Source organism: Chelonoidis abingdonii, chromosome 24, assembly GCF_003597395.2.
Source record: "Chelonoidis abingdonii isolate Lonesome George chromosome 24, CheloAbing_2.0, whole genome shotgun sequence".
Taxonomy (NCBI): domain Eukaryota; kingdom Metazoa; phylum Chordata; order Testudines; family Testudinidae; genus Chelonoidis; species Chelonoidis abingdonii.
In genome coordinates, this window is record NC_133792.1 from 16,156,793 (window position 1) to 16,183,579 (window position 26,787).

Below are 26,787 nucleotides of genomic sequence, written 5' to 3' on the forward strand. Positions count from 1 at the left end.
TTTTTTTTTCTGTTCAAAGAAAATTAATAATGGGATGTTAGTTGATTAACAAACTAAAAATCAACACAGACTCATTGATAAATGACAGGGAATGTACCCATACTGAGGATTCTAAAGTCTACAAACGCTATAGAAACAACCCAGATTCTAAATGGCAACTAACACTGGGTCACAAATACGTTTACAGTTTGGCTTAGCTTTGGCTCAGACTAGACATTAAATGAAAGCTTGAATTTTTTTCTACATCTAATTAACTAAAGCTTTCAACAAAGTGACTAAAAAAGGTTAGAATGACTACTGGGATATTATAATTATAAATCAGCACACCTTGTGCAAGTCTTTCCTTTCCCCTGTTGAGAAATACAAACGTCAGTGTAAAATGGGATTAAATGACCCAACGTCTGACATTGAAGGCCAGTGTATTAAGATGACTCCATACCTTCTTGTTCTATTTTGCCAAAGATTCTGATTTTAGATTCATTTTACTATTCACTATAACTATAGAAGATGAAAGGAAGCACTAAGTAAACCAAGAAAGGTGTTCTGAAACCTGAACAGGTTAACCTTTTTCTGATCCCATATTCTATGTCTCCTTGAGACCACTTTCCACGTGGATATTTGTTATGTAAGATGTACAGTACCATCAGCACAGTATCTAAGTGCTAACGTTGGATGCCCTTGTAGAAATTACCCTAGTTTCTGAAAAAAAAAAAAACTTTTATGACAGTTTTTAAAATACATATACACTCATACCTACCCACGCAGCTGTTGTATCCAATCTTTCCATAGCTGTGTACATGATAACGAAAAATTAATCATAAAAGGAAATGGAATGAGAAGTTAGATGAAAAAAGGCTGAACAGGTCCCATCCACCTCCTCTCTCACCTATAGTATATATTTATTTTATTTTATTTTAAATGTGCCAAATAATGGGACTTCTATCACTCACCTTGATAGTGCAAAAACAGCTAAATATATTAAAAGTGAGCTGAGTGGCCACTGCTCACCACCCTTCAACAGGTTAATCTTGTACACTAAAAATTTTAAAAGCTCTCTTCTTGCCATTAACACAGCAGCTGCATGTGAAAATTGATGTGGCTGATAGGTCCTTGTGGAATAAAAGCTTGTTCACTCAGACAGAAGTAACTCTAATATCTTGGACCTGTTTATCGATAATCCAGTCTTTACCGCTCATTCACTCTGATGCCAAATTCCTGACTTCATCATGGGACAGAAACTCACTGACCCAGAAATAATTTGAACAAACTGATTTCACTGAGGATTTTTTTACCCCATTAAACTCTCCCTCCCTGATAATGCTGCGGAAGGCAGCGTTAATGTGTCTGAGGCTGGGTAGACTCCATCTTCCACAATCAAATCTAATAGTTTAGGTATTAAAGTAGCACACTAATCCCTTTAAAGGGAGGACCTATTTTTGACCATTTACTTTTCATTTCAAAACAAAAAGCACTCTAAATTAAAAGATTAATCCTTACACTATATCAAATTGGGAGAATATGGATAATAGAGAAGATCTTAATACTAAGAATATTTGCTTCTCCAATTAAGAATCAGCAACAAGACTTGATCCTGCTCCCACTGCACTCAATGGCAACACTTCCTTTCACTTCAATGCTGCAGAATCAGGCCCATAGTCAAGATGGTAAAATCTTTTTAGTGTCAAATGACACACCGTTATTTTGATGTTATTTATCCAACTTTTTATCAGTGCAAAAATCAAAGAAATATATTTTCCCCTCAAACTCATTTAATGCTTTTCCTGTTCAGTTAATAATCTTTCCTGCAACTCCTCCATCAGAAATGCAAAGCAGTCCTGGAAATCACATTTTGCAATGTCTGTGGGCTGATTCCCACAAAGTCCTCCTGATTCTAAACTCTGCCAATGTGTCTTCCAGGACTGGATCAGTACTTTTTGGTTGGACTAAGTCAAATATATTTTCCCATCTTCCTTACCAAGGGGAAGAAATGAACTACATTATTGTATAGCCTCAGGAACACTACTACTCTGAAATGTACTTGAGTCTTTAGCAATGTTCATTTTAAGAACAGCAAATTAGTCTGTTAAGCATTCAACCCCAACTGGATTACCTCAAAACCAAACGGTGGAACTTACCAGAAGCATTGCAGAGGTTCCATTTGGCCTGGATAAATGGATAGACATTTCAGGGAACATCCTATCAATGCGGCTGATCACATCATCAACATACCTACCGAACAAAACAACAAAACCCCAAAATTTTAGAAGTCTATTTATGCCACATATGCAGCAATTAAAACAATCATAAATAGATTGTGGTACAGATTTCAAAATCCATTTTGACAAACCATCCAATAGGTAACAAGCCAGAAGTTTTATTCTAGCCAATTATGTGCAAGGAATGGTGAGGAAAGAAAGAAGTGGATGGCTGATTCCCTCTCCTCTTCCTAATTAGCTACTGCATTTCCAAAGGTGAGAGACTTCCTTCTCCTACAAGTACCTGAAATCAATAGACTCCCTCCACAGCTCCATGGCAAAATGCCTCTAGAATTTTCAAGCATTTGTAAGGCTGTGCTCCCAAAATACTTTTTAAGCACCTTTCTGTCACACCGCTTGCCATCAGTTATTGGTCACAGCTTGTTCCATAACATTATATAAGTTGACTTTATATTACATTTGTGATCATCACTAATTCAGATATCATCCTTCCACTCATCAGTCAGAGCTGGGAGCACTCTATAAGTTTTCTACATTCCATTCAGCCATCACTGACACGCACCAGCAAAGCTCAATGCTAGAAGCGCAGTAAACTGGAAGATCACTTTAGAACAATATAAAAGTCTACAGCTCACAAATGCAACCTCTGAATAAACTGCTAGGATGCACTAGGAAACAGAAGTTCAGCACTAAACTTCTAGCAATGTGCTCTCATTGAACTCCATTCATACCAATGACAGCTGTGTTTCCTTAGTAACTAATACACTTCAAAGAGTCACACACGTTTAATATATTTTGGTAAACAAGACAACCCAACGTGAAAGCAGAGAGAGGAGCAATAAAGGAATAATTCTAAACTAAATGAAAATAAGTGATTTTTTTTCAAAAAATAACTTCACTCTGGAAAAATTGTATTGAATATGTGACAACATGTGGGAGCATGAGGTGCTATAAAGTTCAAATTGCCTCTTGTTTGAGAAGACCTACATAATTCATTCATGGCTTTCCAATGCCAGAGTAATACAGCTATTCTGAAGTGTTGGTCCTAAAGATTTTTATAGCACCCCACCTACATACACTACTTCAGAATGCAAGCCTTTTGTACTTCATGGAATTTAAATTAAATACATCTCAGGAAGAAACTTGTACTTTTTGTCTGCAAGGCACTATACACACTTATGGTTCATTAAGTAATAAATTGCTGATAATAAGATAATATAGCAACCTAACTGCACACTAAAATAATGATGAACAAATACTATCACTGTAAAGATGAATGCAAACACACGTTAAAAATACTCATGAAAATAGTTACTGCTCATGAGTAAAGTTAAAGTTTAGATCCATAACATGAATGTTAAAAATATACATATATGCTCAAAATACAAAATTGATTAGATTATTTTATGTACTAAATTTTAAACCATATATACTCGTTCATTAGCCTGTTCATTTATAAGCCGACCCCCCAAGATGATTAGGTAAAAACAGCAAAAACTGTATGACCCTTTCATAAGCCGACCCTGTACTTTAAGGGTGGCAAACTCTGGCTCCTTACCCATTAGGGCAAGCTGCTAGCAGGCCTAGACATTTTGTTTACCTGGAGACTTCACAGGCACGGAGCCCCTCAGCTCCCAGTGTCCGCAGCTTGTCATTCCCAGCCTGCGGACGCTCCAGGTAAACAAAACGACAATGTATTAGATATTCAATTCAATGATTCCATAGAGTTTAAAATCATCAAACTTTGGCATAGACCCATTTATAAGCTGACCTCCGCTCTTTGGTGTGTCACTTTTTTCCCAAAAATATTTGGCTTATGAACAAGTATATACAGTATATTTGTGAGAATGAACTGAAATATTTAAAAAACAATCATTTTAGTAACCATCAAATTGCTTAAACTAGTTTTTCAGAGTTCATATACCCCTATTTGATTGTTCTTGTTTTTGCTGTGGTTGAGCAAATTTATTTTTGATTTTTAAAAAAATTACTGTTTTAAAAATAATTCAAATATCTTTTTATATGTACCACAACTCAAAAAAGTTTCAAAACAAAGTCTGAGACCATTATTACTACATAACAGCCTTGAGGGATTTTTTTATATCAAAGTCATAAGCCTCTGACAACAAGGGTTTATAGAAAAGCTAAACTCTAGTGGTGTGAACTGTGCCACTGGAATAATAAAAACCCACCATAAAATCTTGGTACAGTATTCTGAAAAAGTTAAACCCTTTTCAAAGCAGGAAAATACAGGGCTCACTCTCCGGCTCTTTAAGGACAGGATCAGATGGGGTGCTACTGGGTTGCTTCTGAATGCATCTACAAACAGCATGACTTGGTTACAAAGCTACAAATGGAAGAAGGTATACATGGACATGTTTACATATTAACACACACTTAGGCTTTGAAAAGAGTTTTCACAATATTAGCTAACCATCACAAAAGTGAAAGTAAAACATTTCTGCATCTAAAACCTATTTCTCACATGGAATTATTTGAACTGTTTAAGGATGGTAAGCAATTTTGAGATTTTGCTTTTTAAACTATGTTTTTAATTATTCTTTTTAGTCTTATTTGTTTAAAAAACCCAAAGGAGTCTTTTCACTGGGGACATTTAGGCTTTGATGGTTATCTTGCAGTAACCCAAATTCACTGCTGGGCATCATCAGTACGTCAATGAAGTTGTATCTGCTCATGCAATTGGTGAACTAGTGTAACATTTTAACAAAAAAACTGCTCCATTCTTCCTGTTACAAGGGGGAAGAGGAAAACAAATGGTTTTTATCCATGCAAATGAAATTGACTCTCAGCTTGCTAACTGATAGCGCAGTCAGAATCAGTGTAAGCAAGGACTGTCTTCCTTAAATAGTGATAGAGGAGAAATGCACGACAAAGCTCCAAGATAGTCTACATATCAACAATATGTATCACTGTCACTTTAAACATTCCTGCATCTGATACATTTCTATTCTAAGCATATGTCTGTGTGACTTGAATCCAGTTACTCCAGACTCTGCAAAAAGCAAATTCAGCTGTCATTTGTGTGTGAAAAAAAGAGGTCATTGTTAACCATATGCTAATTAAGAAACACAGAGTTTCTCCTTAACAGATCCTCAATCAATACACATCATAGCCTTGGACAACAATGCAAATTATTGCAGAATTTAAATCAGAAGCTATGGCAACAGATTTTGGAGCTTCAGGTGATAATTAAAATTGAATGAAAAATGAACATTTAGAAGTATTATGCCACTTGTCTGGCATATATAAAGCCAGGCTCACACCAACATTGTGTGTTGAATATTCTTTATTTTACTATGTAAGGGAAGTTAAAATAATGCTAAATCCTATACCTATACTAGAAAAGTTAGGGTTTTCTTTGTTTTTTAAGCACAGATCTAAATCATAACTAGTCTCTTTAGAATACAATGACACAGTAGTTTGCATTAAACAGAATCAATTATTTTACCGTGCTATTATAGCTCACCATGACATCATATTCCAGATATAGGAAGCAGTCCCAATTTATGATAATGTCAATGTACATTAAGATAAATGTTGCCTATTAAATGTATTCTCCTGAACACCACTTGAAACTTCTATATTACACTGACAGGGTATGGCTACACTTGCTTTGAAGTTGCGAGTGTGGTTGCAGCGCTCTCCCAGCGCTGCATGTACTCCCAGAGCTCTCCCAGCACTGCATGTACTCCACATCCTCTACAGGTGTAGCTTGCAGCGCTGGGAGCTGTGCTCCCAGCGCTGCGGCACTGTTTACACTGAGGCTTTACAGCACTGTATCTTGCAGCGCTCAGGGGGGTGTTTTTTTTCACATCCCTGAGCGCGAAAGTTGCAGCACTGTAAAGCGCCAGTGTAGTCATGGCCTAAATACACATCAATTCTTGCAATCCACAATCTGATAGGAAAGGTCAGAGGATGGATTAAAAAAATGACATTTTAAAAATCAGACTTTATAAAATGTAAATATCTTTCCTTTAAAAAAAATCTGTTTAAAGTTAAATTGAAATGACCACAATCTATCATTAAGGCCTAAACTTCCCAGAACCTATTAACATAATTTAAATAAATAAAAGCACTGCATCAATGGGTATATCTACATGGCAGTTAGACACCCGCGGCTGGCCTGTGCCAGCTGACTTGGGCTCGCGGAGCTCCGGCTGCGGGGCTGTGTAATTGCAGCTCAGGCTGCAGCCAGAGCTCTGGGACCTTCCCACCATACAGGGTCCTAAAGCATGGGCTGTAGCCCAAGCTCAGATATCTACACTGCAATTAAACAGCCCTGCAGCCCAAACCCCGTGAGCCTGAGTCAGCTGGCACAGGCCAGCCACAGGATTTTTAATCGAGGCTTCCTCAAATTCTAATGAGTTAAAAAGTATTGCTTTTTTAATAAGATACATAATTGGGGGGAAACATCTACCTGTTGAGGCCAGCCCAAACTTTCTAAATTTATCACAATGCCATGTACTGCATTATGTATGGATATTATTTTCAGTCTTTAGAATTGAGCAACGGCCGGTATTTACATTTTCTCAAATGGAAGTATTTTCAATTTCACTTGTCTAGCAAAGCTTTTCTCTTAATTATATTTGGGTTCAGTTTAGATAGCAGGTACACAAATAGTATTTTCTTAATTTGCACTAATTCGTTCAAATTTAAGAAATCGATTGGGTGTTGAAAAAGCAGGAAATCTTGTTTCCTCCTCCAATCTATGCATTAAAAACAGGTGGGAGAGGATGAGATCTACTCAGTTTAAAAACTTGAGGGGTAATGAGGACAAATCTTCTAATGTATTTAGGCACTTAAAGATGCAGATAGGCACCTGATAGGATTTTCAAATGTTCTCAAGCAGAAGTTAGGCATCTATTCCCATTGATTTCAACTCCCATTGATTTCAAAGGGAGTAAGCTGCCTAACCTGTGTAGGAGCTTTTGAAAAATCTCACTAGGCTCCTGTCTGCACCTTTAGGTGCCTAAATACCTTTGAAAATCTGACCCACAGCAACCAAACTAGTTAATTCACAAACTATGGTTAATACTTACTTTGCTTGAGGAATCAGTTTTAAATCCAAAACGTACTTTGATAAGCTTTTTTCCCTTATGTATTTAGCATATTTAAGGTAGTTTTATTTAACTAATAAAAACAGTTTTTAAAATGCAGTTTTTGTATCTTTTTAAATCAATTCCCATTTCCATCTAAATGTAGCTTGACACAAATCCCAAGTAAAAAAATAATTAGTAAATAAAAAATACACCATTCACCATTTTCTAACATAATAAAAAACATAAGTCAAGAATTTGAATAAATGCATGTTATTAAACTATATAATTGCTTAAATAAATGTGTGTGGATATATTTGGTTACAAATCAACATTTTAATGGTTACCAACCAATAAGAATGAATCTTTCTTTAGGAAAATATCTATGCATAAAAGACAAAATAAGATTTTAATCAATGATTGAAATCAACCAACCTGAAAGGCCATGTTTCCATATTGTTTGTTTACAAAAAGATAATTCAAACACAACACTATATGAACCTGTATATACTGTTGGCTCCTCCAAGTTCTCAGGCGTGGCTGTTCCCAGGGTTCACTTACCCCAACCTAAGTCTTCGCACTCCAGACTTGTCTGCCTTGATGGTTCCTTCCTTTGGGACTTACTTTATCCCACTTCCTCAGCTAGGTAGCTACCCCCACCTTTCTTATATCCTACTCCGTCCTGCAAAAGTATTGAATTAGTCTAGAGCTTGAGTTCTCTGCTTCCCACTTCTATAAGGTTAAAGCAGAAGCTATTCAACCATTTCCTCATCTCAAGGCCCTACTTTTGTACTACTGTCAACAAAGATCCTATACCAAATTCCACACCTTCTTTTTGTGGGTATGGTATTTAAGTACAGAAAAATATTAGTGGAGTCTATTTTACAAAGCACCATAACACTGATTAAACTAAAGTCAAAGCTAGTACTAGTAGGATTCCAAAAGACTAGGCAAATGCACTGTCAGTAAGACTTAAGAAAACTATCTACAAATAGCAGAAAACCTTATTTTCCACAATAGAGGCATTGGACAAGGAGATGAGCTCTCTCTATGTCCCACTATCCATGCTTAAGGTTCTCATGCAGAATCATTAAACACGTAATAGGCAAATGGCAAGGGAGGCTGGCCTCGATATACTATTCCATCATTTTTCTATCTCTGCTCCACAGCCTGGATAATATGCTTGTTCTAATTTCCATTGAATTCAGATACCACGGTGATGGACACAGATTTGATGTGTGTCAATAAATGATATTTTAGAAAGAGCAGAAAATACTAGAGATTTATTATGGAAAAAATACACCCTGAATCTTTAGAGACAATGAATTGGTTTAAAAGAGAATGTCTTTGGTTAAGACAATCATCCAGGACTGAGGGTCAGGCAGAGGGATGGAAGGCAAATGGCATGTGGAGAGTCTGACACCGTGTCAATAAACCATCTGATAAATATATGAAAAGGAAGGAAAAAGGAACAGCTCTCTCCCCCTCCAAATAGTTCCCCCCTGCAACCCCATTTAGTTTAAAAAGGAAAATGGACATAAGAGTGAACAACATTAAATCATACCATCTGCATGTACACTACATGATGGCGACTTCTTGAGTGAGTCTGATCTGATAAGCCAGGTCTACCAAAGTAAAGTACGGCTCTTGATTAATCAATTAATCAATTTAACTCAAATCTTATCAAATCTAATGCAATTTCACCAGCTGGTCAAAATGGTGGATTTTTTAATGAAGCTGTAACAACAGGTTTTAAACCCTGTCCCCACACCCTACAAGTTATTTTTTGGCTTTAAATCAGATTCCCTACTACACACTATCGTATCATGTTTGTCTCCCTATTGGCTTTAGATATATCTTCCTGCTCCTCTCACTGCACTTGTCCTTCTTCCTCTTCCCCTACTATCCCATTCTTCTCAACACTTTCGCACTTTATTCTTGGATGAAAAAGCTAAGTTTGAATGGAGTTGATTTGTTTCTCCATTTAATTTACAAATAGGCCAAAATCAGACATATGCTGAAATCAACTGGAACTTCAAGGATCATGTCTTGAACTGAGAGCTGTGTGGGACTCCAAACTTCACAGCAAAAGGATATCTTACAACAGAAAATTCATAGTCTAACTGGTGAATAGTTATTATTCATTAACATCCAATTAAACATGCAGTAAAATTTGGCAAACAAAATTAGATCCAACTTGAAGTGCTGTGCCAAAATTATCATCATTGCTGGCTGTTATGTTATACTCTGTTTTCAGGTGGTGGAATAGTTTTCCCATAAACAAGTGCAAATCAAAGACAACTATCTACTTCATAAACATTAGCAGAGACTCCAAAGTTAATTCTAAATACTATAATCTTTTTGTTTTGTTATAAAAATTCAAAAAAATCAGCTCTGGAAAGGGAAAGCAGAGAGTCAAAGTTCTTTGAAAACCTCCCAGTGGCGTTGCCAAAAAGCATATAAAAATCTTCTAGCTTATATTAGAAAAGCAATGCCTGCAACAGACAGTAGACACTTCTGAAGCTGTGCCGTATGTTATTGCCAAGCCAGTTACAAAATGCTGTTTCTAATACACTAATTAGTTCTGCAGAACACTGAAATACGGTTGTTTGCTAAAAAGATCAGGTTTATAACATAGGAGTAATTCAGAAGCCAGCTTTGCAGCAACAGCTCCTATAATGCTTTTTGATTCCCTCCTAGATACTCTCTTTTTGGGGGAAGTGGAGTAATAGTGACAAGTAATTCATTATAAAAGCCTTTCAATTCTACACTGGACAGATGGCTTAGTTTTCTAACATGACCTCTTTTTTTTTTACTGGATTAGATCCAGTGATCCAATGTTAGTGCGATGTTTAGCAGCTCAGGCAAGATTTAAATAGCATTTATCCCACATAGTGTTTAAGATGCATGCTGTTCATTTTTTCCACTCAATACAAAAATCTAAATATTAGGAACATTTGTACTGATAATCACTGTTTTGGGGTTGTGGCTGGGACTGAGGGAAACGGGAAGGAGAACAAATATTACCCAAAATAATGTCAGGAAAAAAAGATAAATTTGTAAGACTTGTTAAACTCTGAATATCGTTCCACTCCTGCGGAGACAACAGGGTTTAATCATATTTGTATAGTGGGCAGAAAACTCTTATGCATGGGATAAACAAACTGTGCTGCTGTCCTGCTAGAACAGCGATTCAGGGTGTTCTGGAGAGCAGTAGAAGAAACTCTCCCAAAATAATCACTTGTGTACTAAAGCAACTTTTTTCTTGTTTGTTTAAATTAACTTATTCTTCAAGTTCTGTTTTTTCATAGATGTAACTTAGACCACATTTCATCAAACCAAGCTTTTCTTCTTTCTTCAGCGCTAGTTTTGGTTCCTTTTGTTCAGGTTAATCAAACCAGAATCAGCTTTGAGGCTGAGTAATAACTCAGTGCATCACAAATCACAACACCTCTTTAGAGCTGTGGGTCAGTATTTATCCAAATAACTTACACAGCAGGAGACACCAGATTCTGGTTTATTCAGGGTGCTCGAGATACTTGATCTCAGAACAGACCTAAATTAACCTTCTGCTCTTGACCTCCTGTAATACAATCTATGGGGTTGTGGTAGGACAAGATGTTAAATGCCTCTTTTTAAAAAAAAAAGTAACTGAAAACAGATGGAATCTCTTGTTGGGTCAAGTTGTAAGGCTCTCTCAAAGTTTCTCCCTAGATGTCGTGAAATCCACAATTAACAATGTACCCCTCTGCCTATCACTTCAAATCTTAATTGAAACTGGTGAGTCCTGCTCCTCTTTCAAGTCTGTGAATAAGCCAGAGTTTCTGATAAATCATCCAGCTACGATTATATTCTACCCAACACAGCACTCTACATGCTTTGAGCACGGCTGTCCTTTTGGTACCATCTTACTCCTTTATATATAAGTGATAATTATGTCAACAATAAATCAGTCCATTATAATGTTAATTCTTCTTGTATGTTATACCTCTTCCTCCACCTTTCATCTGTCTTGTCTATTTAAATTATAAACTCTTCCTGGCAAAGACCACCTACACTGCCCAACATAAAATGGGCCCCATTCTTGGTTGGCACTTAACGCAATACTGTAATAAATACAATAATAATAATAATAGGGTAATATTTCACACCCACAAATCATCCTGATTAACAGATATCCTGGTAAGCCAAAAGATGAAAAATCACCATTATCTTTACAACACTGCCGCTTCACAAAGAATTTGACAAGGAGTAATTCTGGAGGAGAAAAGGGAGACACAACAGGAATAAATCTGGCAAATGCTGTCGTCATGAGAATTATTATATTCAGTTTGACATTCAAAAATACTGTAGTGGGCCAGCAGATTCCAAAGGAAGTCACAATCCTCCACAGCAGAGCAACAACGTAAAATAGCAGAAGCCTACAAGATGTTAGCACCTGCACCCTCTGCTCTATTATCTACAGTGGCTGAAAACTGGTTTCCAGGTGAAAATTAAACTATTCACTTTGACCTATAAAGGCCTAAAAATGTTGGGATCGGGACACCTTATAGACTGCCTCCATCTTCCAGGATGGGGGCATTTTCACCTCAAGGGTCTATAACTCTGGAATTTAGGTCCCCACCCTCATCTGATTTAGCCTGGATTTACTGGTTTTCAATCTATGCTGTAAGGTTTGTTTATTTTTTCAATCTTTTCCTGATGAGTGGGCTCACTGAGGAATAAGTTAGTTCAGGAAGTGAAAGTCTTATTTATGGTGAATTAGATAATTTAGTGGACATTCATTCAATAGATTTCTATATTGATTTTTTTTAAAAAAAAGTAAATATATAATAATCTATACTTTAGTATAGGTACTTTTATTAAACCTAGACAAATATACAATGAAGTTCAGAATAATAGTTTTAAAAGGTAAAACAAAATAAGTATTCATAAGAATAGAGGTCCGGCCATGAACCCATTGGAGTTTTTAGTATATTCTACCCATTTTCCAACTGCTTTCATCCAAAAGCAACTGAACAATAGTTTATAAGAATTAGCAATAGATTTAAAATGATCCTGCTAAAAATTTTTTTAACCAAACACAGTGCTCACTACCATAAGTAGTCACTAGACTTCAGACTATTTGTAACAGGAAGCCCTGTTCTCAGGTATGTGATTTAAGGTTATTAATAGTGGTGGAGTTTTAATTATTACCATTCTGATAAAGAGAATAAGCAGATGTGAGTACTGAAGATAGCATTAAAAATAGGAAAACCACAGTTCTGGTATATTTTTTATACTGAATATAATTTATTAATCTTGGGGTGAAAATTATAATTTAATTTAATTCAACAGTTACCTGCTGTGCAAGCCTTTGCACATAGCAAATTCAGCTCCATAGCAGTCTTTTCAGCAGTACCCATTAACAATAATTATTAAACCAGTGATCTCTGCCAGCTCTCGTGAAGTGACACTGCATGCTCAGATGGGCAGTGGAGAGAGCCTGAAGGGAGATTCAATAAATTCTCACATTGAGAAAGCAACAAGATTTGAAATATTCAATTAGACAGCTGGCATGAGCAGAGGATTCGTGCTTTGAAGATGGAAACACTCCTCAGTCCCTTTTCCAAAATTCCAGAAGTTCTTTGCTCTCATCAAAATCTCAATGTCTCTAAAATCCACCCTTCATTTTCTGACTCTTTTGATAAAACCCATTAGCATGCCTTGATCATCTTTCATTTCAGCTACTGTATTCCCCTTGCTCCTCTCCTCTTCATTGTTCAGACTCCTTCAGCTGCTCCAATGCCATCTTCTCCTTTTTGAATCCCTTCACTGGGTTCCTTCTCTTTTTTCACATCTTCATTCTCAGAGCAACTCCAGGCTGCTCCTGCCTACACTTCAGCTTGTTTCAAACTATTCCCCCTGTCACACTGCCTAATTCTTTCACTACTCCCTTAAGACTCCAATTCTTGCTGCACCATAGAGAAAAAATGCATTTCTCTCAGGCAGCCAACGCAAGCACATTATTAAGTGTCTCTCAAGGAGGACAGGCAGTTCATCTGGAGATACAAACAGAATTTTTCCCTGTGTCAAAAGTATGATTGTGCTGTCTTTGATGGCCTGAGGAATCAAGGGAGCAAACTCTGGTCAACCAAACTCCAAGATCTAGTCAGCACTTAAAAGTTTAACTGTTAAAAAAGTTTTCAGTTAGAAATATGAAATTTTATTTTATTTTTAATTTTATTTTACTAAAATAATTAATCTACTAATAGTCCTAGTGTGAACACATTGACTTATACCAGTATGTTATTCCCCATCCCCTACAGAAATAGGTATATGGTATAAAGCACTTTGACACCAACATAACCAAATCCTCACTGGGCAGTGTACTGCTTTAACTGTACAAGTATAGATAATGTAGTACAACGTTCTATATAGTGTAGACAAGCCCCAGTGCAACACATGGGACACCAGAACATCCACCCATGCCAGGAACTCCTTGCTGGATCAAAGCCAAAACTGAACTGTAAATTTAAGATGGATCCATCTTTTCATTTATCTCTCTTCCCATAGAGCAAGCTCTGAAGAATTTTGCGTAGGTGAACCACACACCACTGAGAATTCTCACTCATTTTTCTTTTATTCCTTCACAAGATGAAGTTTCTGAAGGCCTGGAGAGGTGGGGGCCATCACAAATTCAAAAGAAATCTTTTCTGCAGATTTACTTTCAGGCTTATCTGGCAACACCACCCTCAGGTAAGTGATTTGTAAAATAAAACAGTGACGTCAAAAGCACTTTAAAAAAAATGCAGCAAAGACCTGCAAATTTCAAATAGCTGAACCAGCATGCATCTAAAAAGTCAACAGGCTAAGCTTCAAACCCTAAGGGGTAGGAGTTTTTAAATGTTTCTTTTAGTTTATTTGAGACTCTACACTGGTTGTTAAGGAAAAGATTATTATGTAACTTTACTATAACTATTGTTCTTTGAAACGTAGGTGCAGATGTATATTCCACTCAGTTGCGCGCACCTAGTGCACTGAAGACAGAGAACTTTAATGAACAGAACCCATAGGGGTGGTGCTTGAGCTCTGTTGCCTTAGCCCCTCCCCGGCTACATAAAGACGGTCCTGACTGGACTTCTCTCAATTCCTTTGCACTGAAATCCAAGGCTGAAGACTCCGATGCAGAGGGAGAGTTGTTAATTACATCCCAGCACCCACATCTTGAACAACAGTAGTACAGATAAGTAATCATCTTTTCTTTTTGAGTGGTTGGAGATGTGTATTGCACTCAGGTGACTCTCAACCATTTTTGGTAGATGGTGAGGCTTGAAGTCTATTTAAACAGTGACTGCATGACAGTCTTCCCAAAGTTCATGTCTGATCTAGAACCATAGTAATAGCATAATGTCTAGCAAAAGTATGTATGGAAGACCATGGAAGCCAATATTGAGACATTGCTGAGAAATGTGATTGATTGTCACTTATGCTCTTGTCTAATGGGCCTGTAATGACTGCAGAGGTATAGTCTGAACTACCACATAAGATGTGGTAATATAGGAAGTTATCCACCTGGAGATCATTTGAGTAGAGACCAGCTGATATTTCATCTAATCCACACTGCAGGCAAAAGTCAACACGATGAACAAAATGGTTTAGTCCTCTTCAAGTAGACTGCCAAGCACTACCTCATGTCAGGATAAACAAGTTAGGGGCAGGATGTGAATAGAAACGCAACCCCTGCACAGTAACATAACAACAGTTGTCCATACACTTTGCCATAGATGTGAAAGAAGCTGGAGTACTGCACAGCAGTGCTTCATTTATGGGGAGAACTACTCTTCCCAGGTTCAAAGCCTGAAGGGAGTCCACCAATTTGTGCGTCCCTTGCACAAAATCAGCCTGCATATGCAAAGCACTGAAGCCATCTTTTTGAGAGGATTCTGATGCTCCTTAAAATCTCTGGGCACTAAGAAGAAAGACTCCGGCACTACCTAGTCATTTGGTGATGAGGAGGACAAAGGAAGAGGAACCACTGGAACCTTTTGCTGCAGCACTGATATCCATATATACCTGTTCAGTGCACATGCTCCAAAGTGGCTGAGGAGCTGATCCCCCAGACGGCTGGGTGAAGTGGATGTAGGATCAGGATTTTAAAGAACGATGAACCTCCCCTGGATTCCACAAAGGCCAGTGAGGATAAGTATATAGCACCAGTTGCCAGCAAACATTGGACCAAGAGGCCACCTCTACTCAATCCTGAATACAAAGAAGGTCTCAACCACCTTCTAGACCAATGTCTCAAGAACAAAGGTGAGGGGGAGGATGGCTGCCAACTTGATCCCAATGGATCAAAGTCATCCATATTTCATAGCGAAGCCACCCCCCGGAGAAGCAAAGAAACACCCAGCCTCATGCAAAATTCAATATGTTGGCTGCATTGCCACTGAGTTGGTGCCCTAACAACTAGCAAAGGTATCATACTTTCACTCGGTACCAACACTGAGGCTGGTATCAGTCCTAACAACGTGATCTGCCCTGCTGCAGTCACCACTGGTGCAGAAGATAGCCACTGTACTGATGAAGCCCTCCTCTCTAGGGGATGACTGGAAAGTTCCTTTCTGCCGCTCCCTCTTGCTCTCTACTTTTATATTAGATCAGTCTGCCCTTGCCCAGCTGGGCATCATCATTCATCAGATCTCATCTGCCCTGACTCTCCTCCAGGTGCAGCCTGTCATGGGGTTAACTGGCCCTTTTCAACAAGTCAGGCCTTGTGTGGGGTGGACACCCCATCCCACCTGTGAAAAGACTCACAAAAATTAAAAAAGAAAACATCTAAAAAACAACACTAACCTGAGACTATTGTTAAGTGACTTAAAATCATAGCATATCAGAGTTGGAAGGGACCTCAGAAGGTCATCTAGTCCATCCTCCTGCTCAAAGCAGGACCAATCCCCAGACAGATTTTTACCCCAGATCCCTAAATGGCCCATTCAAGGATTGAACTCACATCCCTGGGTTTAGCAGGCCAATGCTCAAACCACTGAGCTGTTGAAAATATAAACACAGATATCAGGAAATTCAAAGCTATAATTCCCCACTAATTATAGCTCACACTTCTACACACACAAACAAGTACACACTCATGGCTTCCCTTCAGTCAGACAGACATTTCCTGACATCTGAGCATTCAAATTCTCAGTTATAACATTCTTCAACAGTTGTTTACACTGAATTGGGAGTTGGGGTTTTTGTTTTTAAATATAAAGCAAAAAGATTCCTGATCACAGCATTAAATAAATCCATAATGCTATCATTCAGTGTAAGTGATATAATTTAACAATATGTGTAAGTCAGAGAGATGGACCCTGCAGTAAAATTCATTTTGGTGATTTTAATAGTATTGAAACAGTTTTCTTTCCAACTAGCATGGAAACTTCTTCCAGAACTCTTTAGCTCCACAATAGTAATCAAAAGAGGGTTGTGAACATTAGAATGTGTGAATGTGCTTAGCGATGTGTCTATTTTACAGTCATTACTGGATTCTTGTCTGAGCTTGTTTACTAGTCTTTATATGTTTTGTGAAAATTGTCAATAACTCCTTTATATATAGCTTGAAAGGAAAAACAACCCTCCCTAAATGTGCAACATCAGTGGTAATAGGATTTCAGAACAAATACTTCACAGCACACAAACTCATTGTTTAAACTCTCCGTTTGTAAAAGTAGAATTTACTTCACAATCTAACAATAAACATTAGCAGCAGCCATTTACTCCACCTAAAAAACAGACTAAGCATGCAACACACCACTGTTTCAGCTACATTTCTTTAAAACAATTTCACAGTACAAATGTTAGCTTTTTGTATTGGAAAACGTAAGGGGTAAATATTCATAAACAAAAAATATTTATATTGATTTTCTGGCATGAAAATCTTTGCTGCAGTTTTTCCTGTTTTACTAAATACCACTGAGCAAATGTCTTACAATGAGTGTCCTGACAGTTCAAAGATCTGATACCAGAACACTAACAGATAATCAGAATACAATCCAATTAGTCAATATGAAGAACCAACCTGGTGTAGCATAACATTCAGAAACTAACTTTATCACGGAGCTGATGGTTAAATGTTTTCTGTAGTTTTATATGTAAAGGGCCATAGAATAGGTTTGACTAGTGAGTGTAAACAATACAAATGCAATTACATGTGAACATTAGATAATATCTGCATTATGTAATATAACTCATATCTGTGTAAAGAGGAGGCAAGAGGAAGAAAGAAAAGACTATGAATGCAAACATACATAACGGTTGGCATTATAATGGAATTCTGAAGTCTTCATGTATTAGACATAACTGCGTAACTCATGAGTAAGGCTGTTTTTGACATGGATATTTTTAATACAGGTCATGGCCAATAATGAAAAATTCACAGAAGCCTGTGACCTGTCCATGACTTTTACTAAAAATATCATGACAAAATGGGAAGCCTGGGCAACTGCGGCCATGGAGCTCTGGGGATCCCCCAATGCCCTTGGTGGCCAGGAGCGATGGATGTGCCTCTTGCTGCCTGCCGCAGCCAGAAGCTCTGGGGATTGCCTCTGCAACCCGCAATGGATGACAGCAGTACTGATCCCCCCCCCTGCTGCCGGGTCCCCCCTGCTACCTGCAGCGGTAGGGAGCTGTGGGGCTCCTCTCTGCCACCCACGGTGGCCAGGAGCTGCTGTGATACCCAACAGCTCCCTGCCTCTGCTGGCAGCAGGGGACCCTGCAGCTCCCAGCTTGCACTGGTTGAAGTCACGGAGGTCTTTGGAAGAAGTCACAGATTCCGTGACCTCCATGACTAAATTGCAGCCTTACTCATGAGCAGTGACAGGAGAGAACTGCAGACATTAAAAATTTTATGACTATACTGTCTGTGATTTTTCACAAAAAGAAAATACCTCAAATTCCTTTTCTCAAAGGTCCTGATCCTGCAATCAGATCCAGGTGAGCAACTCCCCTGTACCCACACAGAGTCCTAATGAAGTCAGTGAGGCTCTGCCCAGATGCAATGGTCCACCTCAGTTGGACTGTTTGCAGGACTGAGGCCTAAACTGTAACATATCATTCTTGGGTCCAAGCTTGTAAAACAAGAATGGCATGAAAAAGGATCTGTATTCTATTTTCAGCTCTGCTATGGAAGAATAGCAACAGGAGAAAGTCACCTCACCTCCCTGCTCTGTGCTTCATTTCTCCCTAACGTAGGAATCATGATAACAACCTGCTTTTGTGACGGACTTGGAGATCTATAGATGAAGTATGTTACCTACTACGCATTCTATATCCATTTCAGGCCAGCAAGATTTTACCCTTGGGTAGAAAGACTGATGCTTAGCGAGCATACTAAGTTTTCATTGTTATACTTTTTTAATGCACTATACTTGACCACATTAGCAGCATTGCTGGAAGAAAGAGAACATAGTGATAATTTATGTTATTCACAGAACCCCCCTGAACTTACTGAAGATTCAAAAACCCAAACAGACAAATACGGGGAGGGAGAATTAGGAATATAATTCCCCAGAGAGTTACTAGCAACATCATAAATCAGGAGAGAGGAGGTTTCACCAGAATCCCAAGATTAAATTTTATTAAATCATAGTGTTGCAGTTTGCTTATTATGGAAGCATAGGCATGTCTCTGGCATCATTTTCTGTTTCAAATAATGTCTTTTACTTTGGTGGATTAAATCAAACTCTGATCACCTGCACACAGTATTTGTAGATTAAATGCATTCTTTCAACTATTATGAACTTAATGTTTGACGTTTCCTGAAATTTGTTTCTCATTTCTGTGGTATTTCAGTTGCTTACAAAATGTGTGTTTTTCAAATTTAGCTATAAATATGACAATTAATTTGTCTATGCAATCTCAGTATCTAATAAAGGCACCAACATGCATGTCAGAACTTCTACATTCATGTAGTGGATGGGTTTTGTGTTTTGCAGTTATTCACCCTACCATATCTAATATTTCATAGCCTGTTAGCACCTACTAGGATGAAGATACTCTACTTCGATAAAAGGCACACTGTTTTATCCCTACAAATATAAGCTGAAAGTTGGTGTTCAATAGATGGATATTTATGTTTTTTCTCGTGGCAATTTAGAGTAAATAGAAGTCCAGATTCTACCCCTGAAGTAATTTTTTTAAGTTTCTGGAGAGTTATGAGATATTTTCCCTTTGAATCTGTGCTGTGCTGCCTGCTGTATTTTCCACATAGACCTCTAAAGCTTGCTTGCCCTCCTAGTTTTTATATCAGAGTTTCATTTAGAAGGCAGCCAGACAATGCAAACACCAGAAACTGAAGAGACAGAAAGAGATATGCAGATAGTAGGAAAAACAAAGCAAAACAAAACCGCCTACATTAGAGAGGACAGACAAATGTTATAGCTACCAAAAGAATATCCTTTATCATTGCATTCAAGCCACAAGCAACCCACAGTGATGGAATGTTACATTTGTAATCTGTTCCTTTGCCAAGGTATTTTTCTCTCTTTTCAACAGAATACATGATCAGGACATATAATTGTAAAGATACAGCAATAAAAATCCATTTATTAGTACAAATTCTGGTTTATTGATACATGAAGTGATATATATCAGTCAAGCAGTCACTCAAAACACCTTTTACTTTAAGCTCTAGCACACATTAAATGCATTTGAATTGGGAACAAGTCTAAACTGGACAATTTGCAGTATCAACCTTTTCAAGGTTCAATACTTTTTAAAGATAAACATGTTTCTGTGTATAAGAGAAATCTGTGCAGAATAATAAAGATTCTATAAACCTGAACAAGGAATACTGAATTGTATTATAGCTCAGTATATATCATGATGTAAGGGGTATTTCATCATTTGACTAATTACCAGTGATTCATAGAAGTTGTGCTTTCATTATACAACTTCAAAATCGGGAAAAGAATTCTGAAAACAAATATATGTATTTAAAAGTTTTGGTTAAAAAAATTCAGTAAGCCACTAAACCATAATATCCAGCGACATAATTTCCATCTATTTCTGTTTGTGTCCTAATGTGACTGCTTAAAAAATAAATAAATAAATAAAAATCAATATTTATAGTGTGTATGGGTAACAGCAAACATTATTAGTCACATGAACCATATTCAGTCAGTTTGCCCAGACTGTGAATGGAAATTTTCCAAAATGAATTATTTTATTGTGATACATGAAGTCCCCAAGAGACTGCCATTTTGAAAAGCAATGGTCAGCTGTATACACAAACAGACACACTGCTGTACACCCTCATTCTTTACAGAGAGACTTGCCTATATGACAAGGTCAAAATCTGAAAAAAATATTACTATTTAAGATTACAATTTAGCTGTTTGAAGTCTTCTGATGCAGAAAAGTAATTAAAAAACTGCCCTCCCAAGAAAAGGGTGAAACAGTACTAAAATCTCAATACCTTGGTTTGGCGGCCCATCAGCAAACACAAAGCAATTGGGTTTCCTCGAATTATGGGTGCTCACACACAGAACCTGCTATCCAACCTTCTTTTCTGCTTGTTTCTTTTGACTGGAATAGATGAGAGCCTTGTTCTCCAAATGATTTTGAGAGCAGGGTACTTGTAAATTTCAGTCTCCTGTCAGCTCACTCAGACAGCAAGAATGGATGGATGGCACAATAAGTACATTCATGATTTCAAGAAACCAAGTCTTAGGTGGAACTCATTGCCACGGTATGTTGTTAAGGCCAAAAGTATAACTGGATTACAAAAAAAGAACTAGATAAATTCATGGAAGATAAGTCCACCAATGGCTATTAGCCAAGATGGTCAGGAACAAAATCCCATTCTCTGGCTGCCAGAAGCTGGGACTGGATGACAGGAGATGGATCATTTGATAATTGTCCTGTTCTGATCATTCCATCTGAAGCATCTGGCACTGACCACTGTTGGAAGACAGGATACTGGACTAGATGGACCATTGGTCTGAACCAGTATAGTTGTTCTTATGTTCTGTGGAAGTGTTTCATGTAGGCAACAGGCTTTCCCTTTTTAATCTGCAGAAGCCCCTTACAGATACCTTGCCTAGATTCAGACTGCACAAAGCTGGAGGTGGGGTTGGGAAGAAGGAAGCCAGTTGGGTTCCTCAGATTCTCCCCAATCCACAGGGAAAGTTAATATGGTCTACGGCTGTACTGAACATTCTGCATCCCCCTTCGTACAATGGAAACCCCCGAGTCAATTGTGGTGAGGGTAGGCCTGAAAGTGTGGCTGCTATAGAATCAGTATTCCCTATGGGCAAGCAGGAGGTAGGGACCAGGAGGATCCATGGGTTTGATTCAAACATATGTCACAAGTATGAAGAATTCATAGTAAACTCTTTGAATTCAGACTCACAGAGTTCTCTCTCTACCTCCCTTGCTGTTGCAAAGAGGAAAATGTGGAGTTTTCAGCCGCTTAGTTATTTTATCAGTCAAAATGTATATAAACATAGAATTTTAGCATGAAGCTTGCAATGTCAAGAGGAAAATCTAGTTCTCTCCCCTGCAAATGTGGAGTGGAACCATTTGGGGGTGCAAGCAGTGTTCCCTCTATTTTTCTACTTATGAATGAATGTTGTTATGTGCACCAATACAGGGCTCGTGTGTGACAGATCACCTTCATATTGGTGCACATAATAAAATTCATGTGGTGGCGGTGGGGCCGCGGGGTTCCAAGTGTGGGAGGGGGCTCAGGGCTGGGGCAGAGGGTTGGGGTGTGGGCTCTGGGGTGGGGCTGTGAGGACTCCCCCCAGCCCTCTATCGCCGAAGCAGCTTGGGGCAGGAGGAGAGGCATCTCTCCCCAACTGTGGCAGCTCTGGCGGACCTAGAGAGGAGCTCCTCTCCCTCAGCCATAGCAAGTCTGGGGCAGGTCAGTGTTGGGGCCGCTCTCCCCTGGCTGCAGCAGGTCTGTGTTGGGGCTGGCAGGGAAGGGTGCCTCTCCTTGTGCAGCCTTGAGGCCCTGCATGGGGCTTAATAGGCAGCTGCACGGCTTCAAGGGAACTTAGGGTGCAAGCACCCTCTATGTAATGCTGTGAACTTCAGCCACGGGGTTGAAGCAGGTTCCACACAGGAACTCCACAACTGTTCCATGAGCTGATATGGGAAAGGGGGGGGTTAGAGGAAGTAGGAAGGATTTCTCCATTCCCCCATGTGCATTTCTCTAGTGCCCAGCCCATATACTTAAAGAGGAAAGATGTAACCAATCTAATTTGGGATTTGAGACCCATTTCAATTGCCTGCTCCACCACAGACTTCCTGTTTGACCTTGGGCAAGTCACAGTTCTCTGTGCCTCAGCTTCCCATCAGTAAAATGAGGATATAGTATTCTTCTACCACACAAGTAGATATTCACCCACGAAAGCTCATGATCCAAAATGTCTGTTAGTCTATAAGGTGCCACAGGATTCTCTGCTGCTTTTACAAGTGTATTGTGATCATAAATGCATAAAAAAAGGTCAAGCACTCACATTCTACAGTAAAATAGGAGCCATACACATATGTAAGACAGACTGACAAGAGCCTGGATTTAGGCCTCAGTGCACCACTCATATTAACCAGAGCACTTTAATAGACCATGCTATTATCCTATTATGCTAAATATGCTGAAATGCAGTTTATGAGATTGAGAGCCAGGTCTGTTACAAGAGACTAAAGGGTTAAAGAAATAAATTTGTTTAATTCAATTCAAAATTGTAAGTGAACTCATCATTTGCATAGTGATCAGCGTTCTAGTCACAGCCTTGCAAACATTTCCAGTCTGTTCCCTTATTAGGGGCCAAGTACCACAATCACTTAGACCCAATCCAGCCCTGTCAATTTAGGGGGCAGAATTTGATCCTAGATGATTTACAATGGAATATTTCAGGCAGCGAATTCAATGCAGAGCCACGTTCACTCATTTAGACTTTCAATATTTGCAGACCATCTTTGGAAGTGAAGAGCTGAATGAATGCGTAAATGTAAAGCTCAGTTTCTTGCCTTTTAAAAACAATGAACGTTAACTAGCTGCTTGTTACCTTCCCCTTGTTATGCTTCACCCAATAATATATGAGATGGCATAATTGATACCAGCCATAGATACCACTGATGTTTCATGGTAAGAAACATGACAAAAATGATTAAACAGGTAACACATGTACTTCACATATAGAACTCAGTGTAACCAAATTTCTGGAGAAACTTTTAACAAACAATAAAAAAATTAGGCTATTTTAAGCTATATGAGCTTCTAATTTAAAGGTTTTCTTATGGGATTTTGTAATCAACCCATGAAATTTCTTTTCAGGATTACGTTTTGAACAAATATATCAATTTGCCTATGATATATCAGAACTGAGAAGTCTAACCTTAAAACACCGAGGACCCAGAGAGGTCTTCTAAAAGGTGTATGTGTGGTGTGGAGTTTTTTTGTTTGTTTTTTGACGGGGAGTCTAAATATATCAACACACAATTAGGTGTTAATAAATTAGATTGCACTCTAATGCAGACATTTAGAATGCATGATACACAATTCAAAATTTATTTTTGCTTCATAAATCCCACACTTTATATCCATGTCACTTATTTCTCCAATGCAACTTTATACAGGAGTTTCACTATCATATAGTGTATTAAATTAGGCTGGGATTTTCAGAAGGCATGGGGGAGTTAGTCATCAGCTCCCATTGAAAGTCAATGTGAGTTGGGTGACTAAGTCCCTCAAATTACTTTGAAAAGCATCAAATTCACTTTAAAGAATAAGAAACAATTACTGGTAGAAGATTACTTCTGGCATTTTTACATCAGAGTTTGTTTCATCTTAAAAAATGGGATTTGGTAAGAAAAATGGTCTACCACGCCATTTACTTCTGAGCTTGCCAAGTACAGCTCACAAACTTATGCAAAGTAACTTAGTTGAAACCGGGGGGGGAGAGGGGAGCAGTTTGGCCGTTTTCCCGCTTTTGTGGTCAGGTTCCTTCTCACCTGATGTTCTGCCCCGACATCACAATAAACCAGTTTGCAGTCACGGCATAGGTCAGAAAAGATTTAATGTGGTAATAAAACTTCTCTGACACTTGAGTCCCTATACCTCTCCCCTCTTTCCCTCCCACACATTCTCAACAGCTGTAATACAGCTAAAGCATATGGAGAGGAAAAGAGCATCAGAAAAAATTTCACTAAAAAAATAAAAATAAAAAATCAAAGCTAGAATCTAAACAGAGTTCTGCCCCTATAAGTATATTTCTATATCGTCTCTATATTACCTGCAGCATTTTCAGAAAAAGGGGGAAAAATTAAAATATTAAACTGCATTATTACTTCTAGATCTGATGGAGTTACATCACAGATGAATTAGGCGACTCAAGTAATACATAAATCCAACATTTAAAAAACAAATAAATGAAAAGTTAGTTCAACTGACTAATTAAAAAAGAAACTGGTGTTCGAAAAGTAAGTTAACAGAAAAAAATATTTTCTGAACACTAAACTAAAATGGAGAACCATAGCATTATGATCTCCTACCTAAAAGAATATAGCTAACACTTTCAAAAGTGTCTAGTGACTTTAGGTTCCTCAATTTCTGAGTGCCCAATTTGAAATAGCTTACGATTTTCAGTGTGGGGACACTCATTACTTTCTGAGAATCAGGCCCTGCTAAGGTGCCAAGAAACAGAGCACCCAAACATAAAGCATGCAAATCACCAGTCACTTTTGAAAATGGCCTACTTGTGTTTGTAAAGCAGTTTTTCTATGCAATGATATTCCATATTTCAACTCTTTTTGTGTTGCAAATGCCACCTGCTCCTGCTGCTACCCCATAGATAGTTAACTGAAAGGGAGATATTTTTTCTGGACACAGTGACATTTCTAGAATGGCAAACAGAGCTATACACATGCTAAAAAGCACTGAAAATATTGTGGCAATGCAGATAGGAGTTTTCGCCTTCCTCTGAAGCATAGGGCATGGGTCACTTCCACCATTTACACTAGTTTAAACCTGCATTCTCTGTAACTTGAAGTCTTTAAATCATGATTTGAAGACTTCAGTAACTCAGCCAGAGATTATAGGTCTATTACAGGAGTGGGTGGGCAAGGTTCTGTGGCCTGCAATGTACAGGAAGGAGGTCAGACTAGTTGGTCATGGTGATCCCTTCTGGCCTAAAGTCTATGAACCAAGTATTACACGCATCCTAAGAGGATAAAACGGGACAGTAAATATGAAGTCAAGAGGGACAATTCTGTGCATCATACCACACTACCTATTCTGTTCAGTATTCTTATGTAGTACAGACGCACCAGAAGGGACCACAATTGGTTGCAAGCAAGAATCCTGATCCCCTTCCAAATAGTCTCTCAGAAGTCCTGCTTACTCTCTAGTAGCAGCAATCTGCAGCAGGAGAGACTTCTTGTAGACTCTGAAGGCATTACTAGCCTGATCAATGTTTTCCTATTCATCAGTCCAACAATCTGTTGCAGTCTCTCTTTTGCCTGCCATTAACAATGTCTCTTAGCAGGGAGTGGTTTATTATTCTAATAGGATGACCCAATAAAGAAAAGGTCAGCTGCAAATCATTATCATGAGAAGATTTAATGACACTTGTGCCCTGGTAAAGGACATAGGACATTCCCTGCACAAAGATGAGATGTGTAGATTCAATGTGTACATGATTGACAGTGTATTTTAATGCAAGGTTGCCTCAACTTCCTTCATATTAAACACACATCTTATGCTATTTTTCTTTTTTGGCTGCCTGTATTTGTAATTACATTTTTCAGCTCAAAACCCCTTTGTAAGAAGAGGCCATGTACATAGATTTTTGATCATTAAAAGCTCTTTGGGTAAACCTTTCAAAATGTACATCCCAACAAGCAGCTCTATTTTCCCCCAAAGGAATATTTCATGTCAGCCTAAACAGTCCAAAATTTTTATCTATGGAAACTACTGCACTCATTCTCTCTGCACAGCATGGAGCACACCTAATAAGCCAGTAAGAAGTACATCCATGCACCATACTCTCAGGCTACATACAAGCAGGTTTTTGTGTTTTTTTTAAATACATCATGTATAAGAAAATAATGATAAATACATAGCTGGAAACCAAAGCAAAGCAGATAAGATTTCTGTTAGGAGCAACCTAATAATGAACAATTACTCACCTTCTTGTTCTTCAAGATACATTGCATAGCTGTTACGCTGCAGACACGTGTGCATTTTGTGCACCCATGTCAGAGAGTTTTCCCTAGCAGTAGGCGGAGGGGAAGAGCAGCTCCACCCTCTGTCTCTTGTGCTCCATGCCCATATAAACAGTGGAATTGCCCGGCCTCATCTTCAATTCCTTCGCACCAGAAAACAATGGTAGCCTCTGATGTGTTGGGGAAAGAGGGTGGGTCATATAATGGACATATGCAACACATCTCGAAGTACAATTGTTACCAGAAGGTAACTGTTTTTCTTTGAGTGCTTGTATGGATCCAGTACACTGTAGGTGACTCCCAAATTG

At 38.3% G+C, this 26,787-nt stretch overlaps 1 protein-coding gene across 2 annotated transcripts in view; it reads right to left on the reverse strand.

Annotated features, from left to right (window-relative positions):
• MED27 (mediator complex subunit 27) overlaps window positions 1-26,787 on the reverse strand; it is a 160,101-nt gene that overhangs the window by 38,931 nt on the left and 94,383 nt on the right. For both annotated transcript variants that reach the window (XM_032779483.2, XM_032779474.2), the window contains exon 4: window positions 2,136-2,229. In XM_032779483.2, coding sequence (XP_032635374.1) covers window positions 2,136-2,229 — 94 coding nt within the window. The remainder of the gene's footprint in view (window positions 1-2,135; window positions 2,230-26,787) is intronic.